The 19724-nt window shown below is 41.2% G+C and overlaps 1 protein-coding gene across 19 annotated transcripts in view; it reads right to left on the reverse strand.

Annotated features, from left to right (window-relative positions):
- Window positions 1–19724, reverse strand: part of c2cd5 (C2 calcium dependent domain containing 5) — a 126362-nt gene that overhangs the window by 90353 nt on the left and 16285 nt on the right. For all 19 annotated transcript variants that reach the window (XR_006315044.2, XM_043713411.2, XM_043713404.2 and 16 more), the window contains exons 4-7: window positions 18203–18374; window positions 10186–10281; window positions 9440–9595; window positions 7833–8034 (exon numbers count right to left, since the gene is read on the reverse strand). Coding sequence is in view for 18 of the 19 variants with exons in the window: in XM_043713411.2 (XP_043569346.2) it covers window positions 7833–8034; window positions 9440–9595; window positions 10186–10281; window positions 18203–18374 (626 nt within the window). In the remaining variant the exon portion in view is untranslated. The remainder of the gene's footprint in view (window positions 1–7832; window positions 8035–9439; window positions 9596–10185; window positions 10282–18202; window positions 18375–19724) is intronic.

Raw genomic sequence — 19724 nt, forward strand, 5'->3', positions numbered from 1 at the left:
ATTATTTTTCTATGATTTATTTAGTGGGTATTGCATATGGGACTTTATTTCAGGAACATTCATAAACAGTGCATTTGGTTAAAATGGTTCAAGTATGGGTAATTGATGCACAAAGTTCAAGGCCATTGTCAATTCAGCTTTGGAACAGTGATTTAAACCATTCAAGATAAGCTTTATTCCTTACCAGATGTAAACGTATTTGTTCCATTAACCAAATGAACGATACTAAATTCAAAAGCTACCAATTTCTTTTTTTTTAAAAAACAACGAACCTCCTGATAGAAGTATTACTTTTGATAGTTGATTTCATGACAGTAACGTTTCAGGTTCTCTTTAGATATTTTCACAATAAACTGAGGTGCTGCTTAAGAAAATCGGAGTGCATAAATCTCGAGCCAGCTTTAATCCCTTGAGAACAATTAGAGGTAGGACAAAAAGCATAATAGGAGTTGGTGCTTCTTTCGGTTTGAAGAAAACCATTTCATATTCACCAAGGTCTGGTGCTTTTTTAAAGCTGGAAACAGGGGAACTATTATGCAATAAAGGAATAATAATGCTCCCAAATAATGAAATTTCTCAATTTAGCAATACACAGCAGCAGGCTTTCATAAAACCTTAGTATGCAAATCACATCTTCACATGCACGTATACATTATTGCTACTTAAATACACAAAGTTTGCGCAAACAATTGAATGCATCCAGGCATAGCTTCTGATACTGGATACAGGTCTACAATTTGCATCAAATTAAACAATATTCAAAGGTTTAAAGATCAGACATATTTTTAGTTACTCTTTTTGAGTGCTGCTCAACAACCACATAAAATAGGAGGTGCTATTAACTCACATCAAGGAGCATGGAAATTAATAAAGGCAATGTAGCAGTGCTTCCTGAAAAGAAAAGGAAAGCTCAAAAGGGAAAAAACACAACACTAAGTTTCCAACAGAGAAACAGGCCACTCAAGCCAATTGGTCTATTCCTATCTTCTGTCCTTTGTACTTAACTTCATCTCACTCTTGCAACAGGTCCTTGAACTCTAGTATCAGGAATAAGGGTGACAAACTTATAGTTGGAACTATAATGTTGGTTGGGGGGCTAATACGGAGACTTGGATATCACATGGGCAAGAATTATTGTTGGATGTTCCAGAGTTTAGATGTTTCAATGCAGGGAATTGGGGGGACGGGGGGTGGTTTTGGGGGTAAATGTGGTGGTTGAGTGGCATTGTCAATCAGGGATAGTATCACAGCTGCAGAAAGAGAGAGCATCAAGGAGGGTTTGTCTACTGAGTCAGTATGGGTGGAAGTCAGAAACAGAAAAGGAGCCGTCACTTTATTGGGAGTTTTCTACAGGGGTCCCAATAGCAACAGAAACAGGGGAGCAGATTGGAAGGCAGATTTTGGAAATGTGCAGAAGTAACAGGGTTGTTGTCATGGGTGACTTTAACTTCCCTAATATTGATTGGAACCTACCTGGTTAAAAGAGTTTGGATGGAGCAGTTTTTGTCAGGTGCGTCCGGGAAGAGTTCCTGACGCAATATGTCGATAAGCCAACTTGAGGAGAGGCCGAATTGGATTTGGCACTTGGCAATGATCCAGGCCAGGTGTCAAATGTCTCAGTGGAGAGCATTTTGGTGACAGTGATCACAACTCAATGACCTTTACATGGAGGGGGATAAGAGCAGAAGACATGGGAAATTATTTAACTGGGGGAAGGGATATTACAATGCTATTAGGCAGGAACTGGGGCACCTAGATTGGGAATAGATGTTCTCAGGGAAATGCACAACAGAAATGTAGAGATTGTTTAGGAAGCACCTGCTGATAATGCTGGACAGATTTGTCTCACTGAGGCAAGGAAAGGATGGTAGGGTGAAGGTACCTTGGGTGACAAGAGACGTGGAACATCTAGTCCAGAGGAAGGACAAAGCTTACTTAAGGTTGTGGAGGCAAGGATCAGACAGGGCTCTAGAGGATTACAAGGCAGCCAGGAAGGAACTGAAGAATGGACTTAGGAGAACCAGAAGGCAGCATGAAAAAGCTTTAGCGAGTAGGATTAAGGAAAACCCTAAGACATTCTACACCTATGTGAGGAACAAGATGATGGCCAGAATGAGAGTAGGGCCAATCAGGGATAGGGGAGGGAACTTGCGCCTGCAGTCAGAGGAAGTAGGGGAGGTCCTTAATGAATACTTTACTTCAGTACTTACTACTAAAGGGGGCCTTTAGGTTTCTGAGGACAGTGTGAAACAGACTGATATGCTAGAACAGGTTGATGTTAGGAAGGAGGGTGTGCTGAAAATTTTGAAAGAAATAAGGATAGATAAATCCCCTGATCCAGGTTACTACAAGAAGCGAGAGAATGCACCTTTGGGGATGATCTTTGCATCCTCACTATCCACTGGAGTAGTGCTAAAGAACTGGAGGGTGGAAACTGTTATTCCCTTGTTCAAGAAAGGGAATAGGGATAATCCTGCAAATAACAGACCAGTCTTACATCAGTGGTGGGCAAAGTACTGGAGAGGATTTTGAGAGACAGGATTTATGATTATTTGCAGAACCATGGTTTGATTAGAGATAGTCAGCATGGCTTTGAAGAGTACAGGCCATACCTCACAAACCTGACTGAACAGAGAATTGGTTGTTCCAGAGAAGACAGAGACATTCATATCAATTATATGGCAACACATTCAATGTGCTCATTTACTTCTGCTTAACAAATTTAAAATTCCTGCTGCATTTCCTGACAGAGAGATAGCTTGCGAGAGCGACACACACACACACACACACACACAAGGAGAGACAGTCAGACAGACAAACAGAAGGAGGGAGAAGCAAGCAAGGGAGTGCACGAGGGAGACACAGACAGATAAACTGGAGTGGTGGGGGGACAGACACGCACAAATGGGAGAGGGAGACAGGGAGGGGGACAAACGAGACACACACGCACACACACATGCTAGGGGGTTGTGGCAGAGCGGTGGAGGGACAGGTCCGAGTGAGTGAGTGAGTGACTGGGAGGGTGAGTGGGGAATAAACAGACAGAGAGGGGATGGAGCTGGGGCGAGAGCATTTCAGTGCTCCGGGCACAGGGTCAAATATCCAGTTTGTCCCCAGACCTTGATCAGGGATAGTGACAGAGCAAGATTGAAGCAAGCGGGAAAGTATCCCACCTATTGAAAAATGTAGCCAAATTCTGGCCTCATGAAAAAGTGAATAGTGGTGGTGGAAACCGGTTGGAAAACCAAACACGTTCAAATTTTGTAATGTGTCAGCTGTAGTCGCCATCTTTTGAACACCCTGTGCCTCTGGATCAATCAAACTGCTATAGGAAGGATATTATTAAATTGGAAAGGGTGCAGAAAAGTTTGACAAAGATATTGTCAGGAGAGACTGGAGGGTTTTAGTTATAAGGGAGAGGCTGGATAGGCTCGAACATTTTTTCCCTGGAGCATAGAAAGTTGAGGGGTGACCTAATAGAGATTTATAAAATCACAAGGGACATAAATCAGTTGACAAGCAAAGGTCTTTTACCTCGAGTGGGAGTTCAAAACTAGAGGACATAATTTTAAGGTGAGGGGGAAAGGATTAAAAAAGGGACACAAGGGGCAACTTTTTCCACACAGAGGGTGGAGCATGTATGGAACAAACTGTCAGAGGAAGTGGAGGATGCCGGTACATTTACAACATTTAAAAGATATTTGGACAGGTATATGAATAGGAAAGGTTTCATGAATTGAAAATGTTTTGAGACAAATGGGGGCCAGTCCAATTTAGGAAACGTGGTCGACATGGAAGAGTTGGGTCGAAGGGTCTGTTTCCATGATGTATGACTCTATGACTACTCCTAATAGCAGATTTACCCTGTCTGTAGAATTAATGGGAAAACCCATTCTTATCCTGGCAACTCCTAACTTTTGAGAGAACTGGAATTTTATGCTTGCCAGAGGCATAACCCTAATCACAAGAAATCACTTCACTGTACTTTAACTCAGGTAGTTTGAGATGAGCTGCTAAACTGGTCAGAATGCACAAACTATACTAAAACAAATATAGCCAACGTACAGGTAACTCCTTACTTTCAGCCACTGGCATCACTGGGGGCAGCTCTGAAGAGAAAGTAGCCTGGATCTGTCTGGCAGGTTGAAGGATGTGCATTTTTTTAAAAAACAGATTAAAGGAAATATAGCTGTGGGCACATGTGCACAGAAATTAGGAACACACTTGGAAGTTACAATATTGATGTTCCTTCTCTTGAAAAAGAATCCTGATCAAATAAGAACATATTCTGATCAAGATGATATCAAGAATTCATGAATTTCAGCAGGGTAATCAGATGCCTCGAGCAACTTGGTAGGTGCTCTAAAAGGCCTCAGTTCGGATAGCACCAAATGAACCTGGCAGTGACCTTGCAGTTCAACTCAAATCAACACTGAATATTATCATTTTTATAAAGCTGCCAAAGGAGAATTTTGGAGAGTGGCTGAAAACATTTCAAATGTACGTATAAGAAAGTACATGACAGAAGAACCATCGGCAGATAGCTCACTTTTGAACTTCCTGAAGGATGTTTGTGGATCATTGCTGTTGTTGCCTCATCCAAGATATTGTAAATGACGTGCATTAACATCAGTTGTGAAGCTGAGATGCTAATTCAAGTAGTTTGAGGGTTCTAATTAGTCCTAAATTTATTACATTTTGGTTAACTCTCATTTCTGATCAGCAGTAAGATTTCCAGATTTCCCTGACTGTTAAAGTTGAAATAGTTCAGTTTAATCTTCCATTAATCCAGCTCTTTAAAAAGACCATTATCTTGACACAGCCTCCACCTCTGGGAGATTTTTCCAGCATATTTCTCCTACTTTTTAGCATGAGAAAAAGGAACAACTCATTTTCTGATACTAAACCTTCATTCATCCCTAATATGCACAACCCTCACTCATAAATTATCTTGTTCTCTTCTTTATATCCAAAAGGATAACGTTGTTCTGAGTTTCTCTGTAATCATCGTCTATTTTTAAGAGAAATGTTTGCAGCTACACACAAGTAAATGGGATATTCCAATGACCAGGTCTTCCAAACACTCATTCAGACCTTTCCACTTACTAAAATAACAGGCCTTGAACAACAAGAAAAGGTTGTGGGCGTCTATCACTCGGATGTAATTACAATAACTTTCACACATTTCCAAACCAAATGCCAGCACTTGCTGATTTGACACTGGGCTGAGGCAGCTGTTTTTTTTTTGTTCTTGCTTCCAATAAGAACAACTTCATATTTTCTCATCTCACACACACACACACACACACACACCAACTTTTTGTCCACTTACCTAATGTCTCTGAACTGTTTTGTTTCCTCTCATAACTTGCCTTCCTCCCTATTTTTAAGAGTCTGCCAATTTGGCTATAGTACACCTGCTTCCTTCGTTCAAGTCATTGATTTCTGTTGCAATCCCAGGACTGATTTCTGTTGAATTCCATTGGTTACTGGCTGCAAACTCCTTTTCTCCACTTGGTGTCTCCTACCCATTAGCCAATTTTCTATCCATGCTAATATACTACCTCCAGCACGGAGGGCTCTTGTCCTTTGACTTAATCTTTTGTGAGGTACTTTGTCAAACACCTCCAAATGCAACACATCTACTGGTTACTCTCTCAAAAAGTAGTTGACTTTTAAAGTTTCAAATTAGTTAGCAATGCCAGATGTCATTTTATTTAAAATAGACAGAGACATATATCATTTCTTAGAACAAGAAAATCTCAAGCATCACTCTCCAATATAGTCATAGAATTTCAAAACATAGCACTTGATTTTACAGAAAATCTATTTGACATATCTTAAATTTAAAATTACAAGTTTTACAAACAGCAGAATATACTGTACATTGTAGACCGAGAGAGCAAATGCTAACTGTAACAAAAGCAACAGATAATAAATCTTCAAGTATAAGCAGATATAGCATTCATAGCTACCAGACTTTCACTGTGCAGACCGAAGGGATAGATGGATGGGACTACAATTCCTTGAGGTAGAGTGGACTTGTCTCATGGGGACAATTTGGTCATAAAACATGGTAGAAATTTGAAATTTTGTGGCATTTACTTACAGCTTTTTATTAAAGCAGAAAAACCATAGTCCTAATCTGTGCTCACTTAGATGATTGTCACCAATTGCAAAATTGACTTCATAGCCCTGGTGCCAAGAAAGAGAAAATCAGATTGCCCATTCTTAATGCTCACCTAGTAACCAGTTATAGTCAAGTATGTGGATGTCAGGCAAGTGCATGATGAGATGTTGCAAACTCATACAACTGGTTTCAGTTTCCTAGACTATAAAAAGGTAGGGGTGCAAACCATGTTTCATTAGCAGCAGGTGATTAATGCTGATAATGGACAGGATCTTGTGATGACTCCACCACAAATAGTGACATAGGAACACAGAACATAGGAGTAGGCCATACAACCCACAAGCCAGCACTTGCCACTGAATATGACCCTAGCTGATTGAGCTCATTAGCCTCATTTCCCTCCACCCACCAGCCCAACCTAATCAAATATCCCTCGACTGTGGAATAGACACTTAATGGTAAGGTCCTAGGGAGTGTTGCTGAACAAGGAGACCTTAGAGTGCAGATTCATAGCTCCTTGAAAGTGGAGTCGCAGTTAGATAGGATAGTGAAGGCGGTGTTTGGTATGCTTTCCTTTATTGGTCAGTGTATTGAGTACAGAAGTTGGGAGGTCATGTTGCTGCTGTACAGGACTTTGGTTAGACCACTGTTGGAACATTGTGTGTAGTTCTGGTCTCCTTCCTATCGGAAAGATGTTGTGAAACTTGAAAGGGTTCAGAAAAGATTTCCAAGGATGTTGCCAGGGTTGGAGGATCTGAGCTATAGGGAGAGGCTGAACAGGCTGGAGCTGTTTTCCCTGGAGCGTCGGAGGCTGAGGGGTGACCATATAGAGGTTTACAAAATTATGAGGGACATAGATAGGATAAATAGACAAAGTCTTTTCCCTGGGGTGGGGAAAGTCCAGAACTAGAGAGCTTAGGTTTAGGGTGAGAGAGGAAAGATATAAAAGAGACCTAAGGGGCAACCTTTTCACGCAGAGGGTGATTCGTGTGTGGAATGGGCTGCCAGAGGATGTGGTGGAGGCTGGTACAATTGCAACATTTAAGAGGCATTTGGATGGGTATATGAGTAGGAAGGGTTTGGAGGGATATGGGCCGGGTGCTGGCAGGTGGGACTAGATTGGTCAGCATGGACGGGTTGGGCTGAAGGGTCTGTTCCGTGCTGTACATCTCTACGACTCTATGTTATTACAACATTATGGCAGTGTTTAACTCAAATTTAAGTAAACATACTAAATACATAGATATATAGATATAGGATTTAATGAATGGTTGCACTTCTGGTTATGCAGCTAAAATAACATGTCCTGGATGTAATATGTAGCAAATCCTACTACTCAGTCACAAGACGAGGGATATGTAGGAAAGTCAGCACATGCAATTAGCCTATAATGATTATTTTAGCTTTAAAATACCACGCATAACAAGGTTCAAATTCTGAGTCAGGTGTAGCATTGTAATCTCAAAGATTTCAGGGATTACTCATACTTTCTTTATCTGAATTTACACTTTAATGAAATGTGTCTAACTTCCACAAGTATTTTCTCTGTCATGTACTTGACAGATTGTGCTTTTAGTGTACTTGCAATTCCAAGAAATCTTTCTGCACATTACTTAATAATTCGGCATATGAAATTGGTATGCAACATAATATGAAGTAATCCAGAGGAAGTGATTGCAGATAATTGTAACCTTATACTTACTCTTTCAGGTCTTTGGACGGGGAACTACATGGTGGGAGGAGCGATGTCACTGTATTACTCAGTTTATCAAGCGTACATGCAGTCCCAATTGCACGTACCACCAATCCAGATTCACCTTCCAAGTCAAAACACTGCAGGTAGCCCACTACAGCATTGCCTCCCATCTCAAGTACCTTTAGGCCAATTTTTCGTTGCAGTTCTCCTGTAAAAATCAAATACCCATTGGTACTCAACATGATTTGTATCAAATAAAGAAACTTTATTGCGTGTTCAACCAGAGTGGCAGAAATTAAATCGATTTTGCAGGAAGAGCAACTTTTGAGAAATTGGCCTACAATCTACATATATTCCTAAAGGTTTAAACTTTCTGCAAGGCTATGTAGAATTAAATAAATGATTTTTGGCACCAAATTTCTCCAATTTCAGGTCAGAACAAACAGCTATAAGAAAATACATGGAATTTTGACAAAGGTGCAGAGCCAACCTCCCCAATATGAAGGTGCTTTCTCAGCAATACAAGGCATCCTGTTTCACGCATTCAGTAATAAGCTATGATGCAAAAACATTTTCAGCTAAGCACATAGACTATCACATGAATTATAGTGCACATTGGAGAATGTTTTAAAAGGAACATTACAGGTAATGCGTGGTGTAATATATGCCATTGTCAAATCACTGTTAAAAGACTTATTTTGAAGAAATGGTAACCTAACATTGGAAACTCGGTCACGGAGTAGAACTTTTGCTTTAGCACTAAGACATTGTGAATCGCTTTGCAAGAAATCCGCTTGTTTAACAAGTGGAGACAGGAATAAAATTGCGGTTTTATCATTTCAAACAAATCAATTTTGAATTTTGACAAAAATGTAGGACTAACTTTCCCTTGCACAAGCGTGCTCTCTCAGCAGGATTAGATATCCTGTTCCACACATTTGCACTGTTGATTCTGAGTACACAGATGGTACTTTGTCACATGTCAACAACGGTTAAGCAAACATATATAAACAAGTCAGCCAAAAATTAACAGGCATAATCTTACCAATTTAAAAAGTAAACTTCAAATTCTAGAAACTTGAAATTAAAATAAGACAAATGGGTGGAAATACACAGATCGAACAGCACGTGATAAGAATAAGGTGAGTACAATTTTAATATCTAAGACTATTTCAAAAATATTTTTGTCAGCTTCTTAAAAGGACATGTGAAATTCAGTCCTAGTCTATATGAAAATTCATAACCTTAAAATTGGAAATTTGCCAAATATTTATTCAACAAATTGTATTACTGATATTGTAGAGACCCTAAATTCATTACATCTTGTGATTGATGTTATCAGCCTCTCAGCATATTACCAAATTGTAACATACTCAACCACCTCAGATTTGTGAAGTTCCCAGTTGCCGGTTCCTCCGATCTATACTTTCCCCAATTTTGGATTGTTGGTTCACTAACAATGTCAATTTGTCCCCATAACAACATTTCTGAACATATTGCACGTAGTACAATACATAATTTCTGACAATCACATTTTCACTACAACTGCAATTGCATCACCAAATAGCCTTGTATCAATAAGTACGGTTTACAAAAAATCAGATTTTTTTTACCTGACATTAGTGATATTAGCCTCTGCCTGGCTTCATTTGAAGCCCTGGGTGTGCGTATCCTATCAATCCACTGGTATTCTGGATCCTCGTTCACTACCAATTCTTCAACAAACCCATGGATTGTTACTGCTTTGTAGCATTTCGGAATGGATGTTGCTGTGGAGAAACATATATTTCAGAGCTTACTTTGCAAAGAAAGGTTAAAAGGTTGCTCTGAAAAAGCATTACGGTGAAAATATGATTTGAAATCTTCCATTTTCTGATCTGATTTCAACCCAGTCTAAGATGATTAAAGCTCCTGTCTTGGTTGGTTGTATTTGGATCTTACAGGAAATGTGCTTTGGCTATCGCAAACTCGACCATAGCAGCTACCTGCCTATTGAAAAGAGCTCGACACCTTGGCAGTAAATAGCTTCAGCAATAGCACTGGAAATATCAACAATATAAAAAACACTCAGGAGTTCTACAATATTAATAAAAATAGAAGGAACTTTAATCGGCTTTCTGAGCTGAAAAAGCATGATGTTGAAAATGGGTGCAGAAAGTGCAGAAGTGTTCTATTCTCCGACAATGACACATATCAGCTTTACTGAAATTAAATTCTTTGCAGATTTACTTTTAAAAAACAAAAGATATTCACGGACCATTCACGTTTTACTAACCTGACAATCAGTGCATTGCCAATACATATTATGTGTTTGGAATTCATTGAAACAAACAATTTAGGATTCTGAAAAAAAACTTACTACAGAAGAACTTGACCCCGCATGATGATTGTCTGAAGCGGTTCAAATCATTGAAAAGATCTACTTTCACCATGACATTAATTTCCCCTCTGATACCTGTTTCAAAACAAAAACACCCATTTTTGACAATAAAGTAACAGAGCCAAACATGGATTCATCTTTACAAATTGCCTCCTGGCTGCAAGTGCACAATTGTTTTGGATTTTTGAACACAATGAAAGTGAAAGAAACTCAAACACGCTCTAAACCTTAGCATAGTTCTTTCAAAATTTCAAAGTACTATGAGAACCATTTTATTCATTTCAGTCCATTCCTTTCCCACTAGCTTAAATTGTAAGAAAAAGAGAACCCACCTGATGCAACAACACTGAAAGATTAACAATACCTCATTGTCATTTTATCAGTTAATGATAAATCAGCACATACTAATACAACATGCTCTAAACGTGACACACTACATATCAGATATTACTCACAGATAGGCCTTCTTTTGTAAAATGTAAGAGGTAAAGGTGCTAACGTACAGGGGAGGTTGCATAGAATAGGTTTGTGTCAACTTAAGATAAAGGTGTGGAAGATGATTAAATGACTTAATAGGACAGGCAGAGAAAAAAATCTATTTCCTCTGGTAGAACAGTCCACAACAAGGGAACGTAACTTTGAAAATAGAGCTTGACCATTCAAGGGCGATGTCAGCACATACTTCTTCATACAAAGTTTCATAGAAATCTGAAACTTTCCGCCACTCCCCCAAAACATAAAGCTGTTGAGAAGACAGCAACTGAATGATTCAAGGCTGAGACTGACAGGACTTTTGTTTAACAATCTTGCTGAGTGCTATAGGACACTATGCAAATAAAGAGTGTTAAAACACAGGTCAGCTATGACTTCAATGAACAATGGAACAAGTTCCATGGGGCTGAATGACCTTTGCCAATGGTTCTGTCCACCTTTTGTTAACAGACATACACTTGCTTTACCTGTTCAACAGCACTCAGTCTGGATTCCCTGAGGGCCACTCAACTTCTAACCTCTTATATCCTTGATTTCAACAAACACTGACAAAAGTGCTGAATTTCAAGGTTAGGTGAGAGTGCCTGCCTATGCTCGACCATCTTCAGCTGCTTCATCCCTGACATTCCCTGCATCATAGTCAGAGATGGGGACATTCATGGATGGCTGCCCAATGTTCAGCACCATTCACAATGACTCAGATACTAAAACAGTCCATACCAAAATGGAGCAAGACCGGAACAAATCAAGGTTTAGGCTGACAACTGGCAAGTCACACATGCCACGCAAATGACCGGCAATGACCATCTCAGACAACAGAGAAGCCAACCATCACCCCATGCCATGCAATGGCATCACCATTACTGAATTCTCAACTATCAATATTCTAGTGGATTCACCATTGACTACAGACTAAACTGGATGAGCCATACTAATAGATCAGGTCAGAGGCTAGGAATCCTGCAGCAAGTAACCCACTTCCCGACTCCCCAGAGCCAATCCACCATCCATAAAGCACAAATCAGGATTGTGATAAAATACTGCCCACTTTCCTGGACGAGAGCAACACCAATCACGTGCAAGAAGCTTGACACCATTCAAGACAAAGCAGCCAGTCTGGCAGAATATCCATAAACATGCAGTCCTTCCAGCAGTGACACTATTATTAAGATTTACGGCAGATATTCACCAAGGCTCCTTGGGAAGCAACTTCCAAAGTCACAACCACTATCATCAAGAAGGACAAAGGCAGCAAGTACATGGAAGCAATACTACCCACAAATTCTTCTCCATGTCACTCACCATTCTGACTTAGCAGCATTATGCCATTTCTTTCATGTCACTGGGTCAAAATCTTGGATGTCTCTGCCGAACAGCATTGTGGGTTTTCCTACATAAAACTGCAGCAGTTCAAGGCAGCAGCTCAGCACCACCTTCTCAAGGGCAACCTGGCTTGGAAAAAAACGCTGGCACAGCCAGTGATACATACATTCCATGGCAGAATGAAAAAAAAACTATTCAAAACTGCCAAACTGCCCTTTCTTTCATTACAACTTAAGCTCACCTTTAATGCAAAGGTAGTGAGTTACATAACTGGTCATTCTAAAACCATGTTACAGCAGTAAGTTTATATGAGCAAACTGCATAAATTCTCAACGGACTGTCAATGCATTTCAGCATTTACCTATGAGGTGAGTGACTGTAATGAAAGAGCCCTTAAAGTCATAAGCAGTAATTAGAAGTCTGAAACAAGCCACCATGAAACTCACAATAAACATATGATGACCAAAGGATGTAAAAATCACTAAGAATGGAGGGGTTAAGAAAATTCAGAGTGTACATCTACAAGCTGTATGTAAAATATGAACTTATCTCTCTCACACACACACACACACATCAAGCCACTTCCCAATTTAAGAAAACACTCCACCCAAACATATTTTATATGCAGAAGTCAAATGTAATACGTCATTCTGATAAACATATTGAAACATTTGTGTTCAAATCTGGTTCCAAGTTTAGCTTTTATCATTTAGCTATTTTCCGGACCTTGCAAATTCCAAATGGGCGGCACGGTGGCACAGTGGTTAGCACTGCTGCCTCACAGCGCCAGAGACCCGGGTTCAATTCCCGCCTCAGGCGACTGACTGTGTGGAGTTTGCACATTCTCCCCGTGTCTGCGTGGGTTTCCTCCGGGTGCTCCGGTTTCCTCCCACAGTCCAAAGATGTGCAGGTCAAGTGAATTGGCCATGCTAAATTGCCCGTAGTGTTAGGTAAGGGATAGATGCAGTGGTATGGGTGGGTTGCGCTTCAGCGGGGCGGTGTGGACTTGTTGGGCCGAAGGGCCTGTTTCCACACTGTAAGTAATCTAATCAAATCTAATCAAATCTAATCAAATCTAATCAAATGTCCACACAGTAGATACTTGCAGCATTATCAAAATGAAAACCACACATTCTGTTAAGTCAGCAACATAGTGCAGCCTTTGCCAATCGTATCGTTCAACAATGCTTGAAGTAGTCAGACTTTCTCACTTTGAAAAATTAGCATTCTCCAAATCACTTACCTAAACTTTGTTGCCCAGACAAAACAAACACAGAATTTTCGAGTATTTAAAATCCTGAAATCTTTCTTCATATATTCCCTCAGATTTCATGAACTGGAAATTTTTGGAGAGTCATATTGTTGGGAATGAAAGCAGGGAACACCCCAGTTTGGCAACTAGTAAGGCATAACGTACAAGTTATCAGCGGTAGCCAATAAACTAGCTGCTGTTACCTGGAGTTAAGAGATGCATGTCCTATGCAGTGTTTTGTGCAGTCCTTGCATGGGATTTTGTACACTACTGCACAAAACACTACATAGGACAAACAGGAAGACAGCTAATGATCCGCATCCATGAACACCAACTAGCCACAAAACTACACGACCAGCTATCCTTAGTAGCCACACACTCAGATGACAAGCAACATGAATTCGATTGGGACAACACTACTATTATAGAACAAGCCAAACAGAGAACAGCCATGGAATTCCTAGAGGCATGGCATTCATCCACAGTTTCAATCAATAAGCACATCGACCTGGACCCAATATACTGGCCACTGCAGCGGACAGCTGGAACTGACAACCGGAAGCAGCAGATACAAGTCACTATAAATGCCGGAGGAAACATCACAGAAGCGCTTCACAGGAGGCTCCCACTGTGAAGCACTGAGGATGTCACCTAGACAGGGGATGACACGTCTGCAATACAAATTCCCAGCTCGGCGAACAGAACCGCAACAAATGTGGAATTCTCTATCCAAGAGGGATGTGGATGTTGTTTAGTAACTTAGTTTGTGGGCCTCTTCTGTCTCTAGCAGGTTACATCCTGTGGGTAAACTATCCTAAGAACACAAAAGGTGGTGCAGGAGTAGGCCATTCAGAATTGTAACACACTACAGTTACAAGATTTTGCTTAAGTGTTTGAAACATGATGTGAAACAGAATACTGTTTTTGATACCAGAAAGCACCGAGAAGAACTCAGGAAGAACTGACCTGAAAAAAAAAATATAGGGAGTAAGGCTGGAAGCTAGAAGGTAGACGAGCAGAGTTGCAATCTCAGGATTGCTACCGTTGCCACATAGTAGTGAGGCGAGGAATAGAGAGGGAATGCAGATGAACACGTGGCTGCAGGGCTGGTGTAGGAGGGAGGGCTTCAGATACCTTCAGGAGCATAGGGGTATCTTCTGCGCAAGGTGGGACCTGCACAAGAAGGATCGGTTGCACCTGAATTAGAGGGGCATCAATATCCTGGGCAGGAGATTTGCTAGAGCTCTTCAGGAGGGTTTAAACTGGATTGGTAGGAGGATAGGAACCTGAGCTACAGATAAGATGGTGGAGTATATAGTGAACAGCCACATATAGCATGCAGAAAGTCTGTGAGGAGCTATAGACACAGAATTAGAATTAGAATTCCTACAGTGTGGAAACTTGCCCTTCGGCCCAACAAGTCCACACCGACCTTCCGAAGAGTAACCCAACCATTACCCATTCCCCTATCCTATATTTGCCCCTGACTAATGCACTTATCCTACTCATCCCTTATGGACAATTTAGCATGGCTAACTGACCCAACCTGAGCTCTTTGGTCTGTGGGAGGAAACCAGAGGAAACCCACGCAGACACGGGGAGAATGTGCAAACTTCACACAGACAGTCACCAGAGGGTGGAATTGAACCTGGGTCCCTGGTTCTGAGAGGCAGTCAGTGCTAACCAGGAAAAGGTGCAGTCACTGTGATGGATTGAAGTGTGTCTATTTTAATGAAAGAAGTGTCAGGAATAAGGGTGACAAACTCCGAGCATAGATCAGTACTTGAAATTACAATGCTGTGGCCGTTACGGAGACTTGGATATTGGATGTTCCAGGGTTTAGGTGTTTCAAAGGGAACGGGAGGAAAGGTAAAAGAGGTGATGGAGTGGCATTGTCAATCAGGGACAGTATCACAGTTGCAGGAAGGGAGATCGTTGAGGAGGGCTAGTCTAAAGAGTCAGTATGGGTGGAAGTCAGAAACAGGAAAGGAGCAGTCACTTTATTGGGAGTTTTCTACAAGGGTCCCAATAGCAACAGAAACACAGAGGAGCAGATTGGAAGGCAGGTTTTGGAAATGTGCAGAATTAACAGGGTTATTGTCATGTGTGACTTTAATTTCCCTAATATCGATTGGAACCTACTTAGTTCAAATAGTTTGGATGAAAGAGTTTTTATCAGGGGTGTCCAGGAAGGGTTCCTGATGCAACATGTAGGCTAACTAGAGGGGAGGCCATATTGGATTGGATGCTTGGCAAGGAACCAGGCCAGGTGCCAGATCTCTCAGTGGGAGAGCACTTCGGTGGTACTGATCACAACTGCATGACCTTTACTATTCTCACTGAGGGTAATAGGAGCAGACAGTATGTGAAATTATTTAACTAGGGGAGGGGGGAAATACAATACTATTAGGCAGGAACTGGGCAGCGAGACTGGAAACAGATATTCTCAGGGAAATACACAACTGAAATGTGGAGGTTGTTTAGGAAGCACCTGGTGATAGCGTTGGACAGGTTTGTCCCATTGAGGCAAGAAAGGGATGGTAGGGTGAAGGAAACCTGGGTGACAAGGGATGTGGAACATCGAGTCAAGAGGAAGAAGGGAGCTTACTTAAAGTTGAGGAGGCAAGGATTAAACAGGGCTCTACAGGATTACATGGTAGCCAGGAAGGAACTGTAGAATGGACTTAAAGCTAGAAGAGGGTATGAAAAAGCTTTAGTGTGTAGGATTAAGGAAAATCCTAAAGCATTCGACAAGAAACAAGAACAAGGAACAAGAGGCTGGCCAGAGTGAGGGTGGGGCCAATCAGGGGCAGTGGAGTAAACTTATGCCTGCAGTTGGAGGAAGTAGGGGAGGTCCTTAATGAATACCTTGCTTCAGTATTCACCACTGAGAGGGACATTGAGGTTTTGAGCATACCTGTTCTGATATGCTAAAACAGGTTGATGTCCGGAAGGAGGATCTGCTCAAAATTTTGATAAACATAAAGATAGATAAATCCCCTGGGCCGGACAAGAGATACCCTAGGTTACGACAGGAAGCAAGGGAAGAAATTGTTATGCTTTTCGTAATGATCTTTGCATCCTCACTATCCACTGGAGTAGTGCCAGATAATTGGAGGGTGGCAAATGTTATTCCCTTGTTCAAAAATCCTGCGAATTACAGACCAGTCAGACTTAGATCAGTGGTGGGCAAATTATTAGAGAGTTTTCTGAGAGACAGGATTTATGAGTACTTGGAAAACCATAGTTTGATTAAAGATTGTCAGTATGGCTTTGTGAGGGGCAGGTCATGCCTCACAAACCTGATTGAATTCTTTGAGGATGTGACAAAACACATTGATGAAGGTAGAGCAGTGGATGTGGTGCACATAGATTTTAGCAACACGTTTGATAAGGCTCCCCATGGTAAGCTCATTCAGAAAGTAAGGAGGCATGGGATACAGGGAAATCTGTTTATCTGGTTACAGAATTGGCTGGCCCACAGGTGGTGGTATTCAGCCTGGAGTTTGGTGATCAGTGGTGTACTACAAGGATGGGTTCTGGGACCTCTGCTCTTTGTGATTTTTTTATAAATGACTTGGATGAGGAAGTCTAAGGGTGGATTAGTAAGTTTGCCAATAACACAAAGGTTGGCGGAGTTGTGCATAGTGTGAAGGGCTGTTGTAGGCTGCAACTGGACATTGACAGGATTAGGAAATGGGCTAATAAGTGGCAGGTAGAGTTCAACTTGGAAAAGTGCAAAGTCATTCACTTTGAAAAATTGAATTTGAATTCAGAATACAGGGTTAAAGGCAATATTCTTCGCAGTGTGGAGGAACAGAAAGATCTTGGGGTCCATATCCATAGATCCCTTAAATCTGCCACCCATGTTGATAGGGTTGTTAAGGTGGTGTATGGTATGTTGACTTTCATTAGCAGGAGGAATCAGTTTAAGAGCCATGAGGTTATGCTGTAGCTCTACAGAGCCCTGTTTAGACCACACTTGGAATATTGTGTTCAGTTCTGGGAAGGATGTGGAAGCTTTGGAGAGGGTGCAAAGGAGATTGATCAGGATGCTGCCTGGGCTGGAGGGCATTTCTTTTGAAGAAAGGTTGAGGGACCTCATTGGAGAGACGAAGGATGTTGACAGACATAGAGAGTGGATAGCCAAAGACGTTGTCCCATGGTGGAAATGTCTATCACAAGTGGGCATAATTTTAAGGTGATTGGAAGAAGGTTTAGGGGAGATAGGGGTGCGTGGAATGCACTGCCAGCAATGGTAGTAGAGTCAGATACTTTAGGGACATTTAAGCGACTCTTGGATAGGCACATGGAAGTTAATACAATTAAAGGTATGTAGGTTAGACTGATCTGAGAGTAGGATAGAAGGTCAGCATAACATCGAGGGCTGATATTCTCTATGTAACTAGGTTCCAGGAAGGTCTGTCCTGAGAACATGTTTCTGATGCAGGCACTTAAGAAATATAGTGTTAGTTGGTGGGCGGCACGGTGGCACAGTGGTTAGCACTGCTGCCTCACAGCGCCAGAGACCCGGGTTCAATTACCGCCTCAGGCGACTGACTGTGTGGAGTTTGCATGTTCTCCCCGTGTCTGCGTGGGTTTCCTCCGGGTGCTCCGGTTTCCCCCCACAGTCCAAAGATGTGCAGGTCAGGTGAATTGGCCATGCTAAATTGCCCGTAGTGTTAGGTGCAGGGGTAAATGTAGAGGGTATGGGTGGGTTGCGCTTCGGCGGGTCGGTGTGGACTTGTTGGGCCGAAGGGCCTGTTTCCACACTGTAATGTAATGTAATCTAATCTAATCATCTAATCTAATCATTTATACGAATGCAAAATCAGGAAATTTAGCCTGCAATGGACAATATTAAAAGAGTGTCAGAAAAATATAGCAGAAATGAAACTCGGGTCATAATTCATGAAAAATCATACTCACCGTGAATAGTGTCATAGATTGGAAACCAGCCAGATAAAATGGCTGCAGCTTCATTTGATAATAATGGGTCAATATCAATATATACTTTCCCAATAGCATCATTAGCACTGTAAGTATCATGGTCCAGAACGGTGATTTGTAGTGGTTCATCTTGCAAGTCTTCATCATCAACCTGTAAGCACATTTCAAGGTATTTATCATTGAATCACAGAAAGAGAGATTGAACCATATCCTACGATCAGGTTTTATGGGCAGTAAATTCTGCTCTATGTGATATTCATAAACTGATGTGATCTCAATTAAATTTATACGGTAGTTATAAAACCTGTTTCATTCTCATACCCTCACCCTGAGTTGAGCATCTGTGGCATTGCTCATCAGAAGTCTGCTGTCAGGTCAGAAGCATTATATCATGCAATGAATGAATTATACCATGAATGTAATGCTTTGCTGCTCTGTTGAAGTTGAGCATCTTCACAGCCACCAGGTAATTACAAATTATAAAATCCATTAAGCTCATTTTAGTCACTCCACACAGAATGTCCTTGATTTTAACTCACTCATGATTCATGTGAAGTAATTAGAGAGGGGGAGTAGATGGCTAAACTTTGAAAGACAGGGAATATATCCTCCAACCTGATTTCCATTTATAGAAATCACCAAAAGAAGTGTTTGCAGAGTCTTTGATAGACAAGGCATCACTATGGAACTGGGTTTCAAATGGTTAGCTGATGGCTTGAACCATTCAGCAGCAGGAAAAGGAACTGAAAGGAGAGCTTGCATAGTAGCGGGCAAAGTAGGTGGGGTGAAGTAAAATGGGAGCTAGGAGGGGAAGGGGTAAAAGGCATACTAATTCACAGGTAGAAATATCAGATGACAAGTATAACACTAACAGGAAGCACCATGAAAATCCATAACTAGCTCTTGAACAACACCATTGGGAAACGAGTTTTATTATCAAGAGCTGCCAGGTGAGAAAGCATAGTAGAGCTAGAAAAGATTAATATTCCCTCTGCTCTGCTAAAAGAGTATAAAATTTGAGGAAACAACTGTGTGCATTTGGATAAGATGCCAAAATCTCTCAAACAACTGAAACTTCACAAACCACATCATAAAAGGAAGAAATGTGCCCTTATACCTAATATCAACTGATCTTGGACCTGCTTACATAGCAATTAGGATGTTTTGGCCTCAAAGGGAGACAGTTTTAGTTAGCAGAATGACAGGTTCTATATTTGATTGGAGATTACAGTACCTATAACACAGTCCTTCTCACACAGTGGCTACGCCAGAGATACTAGTACCTGCTTTTGTTACATACTCATGCAATAAAACTCCTTGCAGACGATTAGTTTCAATCTATTTGCATCAGCGACCAGACAGGACTGCATGAAGTCTCAAGAAATTTTTTTAAAAACTTTTTTTTTTTTATGATTCCGCCCAACAAGTCCACACTGACCCTCCGAAGAATAACCCACCCGGACCCATTTCCCTCTGGCTAATGCACCTAACTCGATAGGCA

Source organism: Chiloscyllium plagiosum, unplaced genomic scaffold, assembly GCF_037043375.1.
Source record: "Chiloscyllium plagiosum isolate Xiang-an unplaced genomic scaffold, Cpla_swu_hap1 HiC_scaffold_23, whole genome shotgun sequence".
NCBI classification, from domain to species: domain Eukaryota; kingdom Metazoa; phylum Chordata; class Chondrichthyes; order Orectolobiformes; family Hemiscylliidae; genus Chiloscyllium; species Chiloscyllium plagiosum.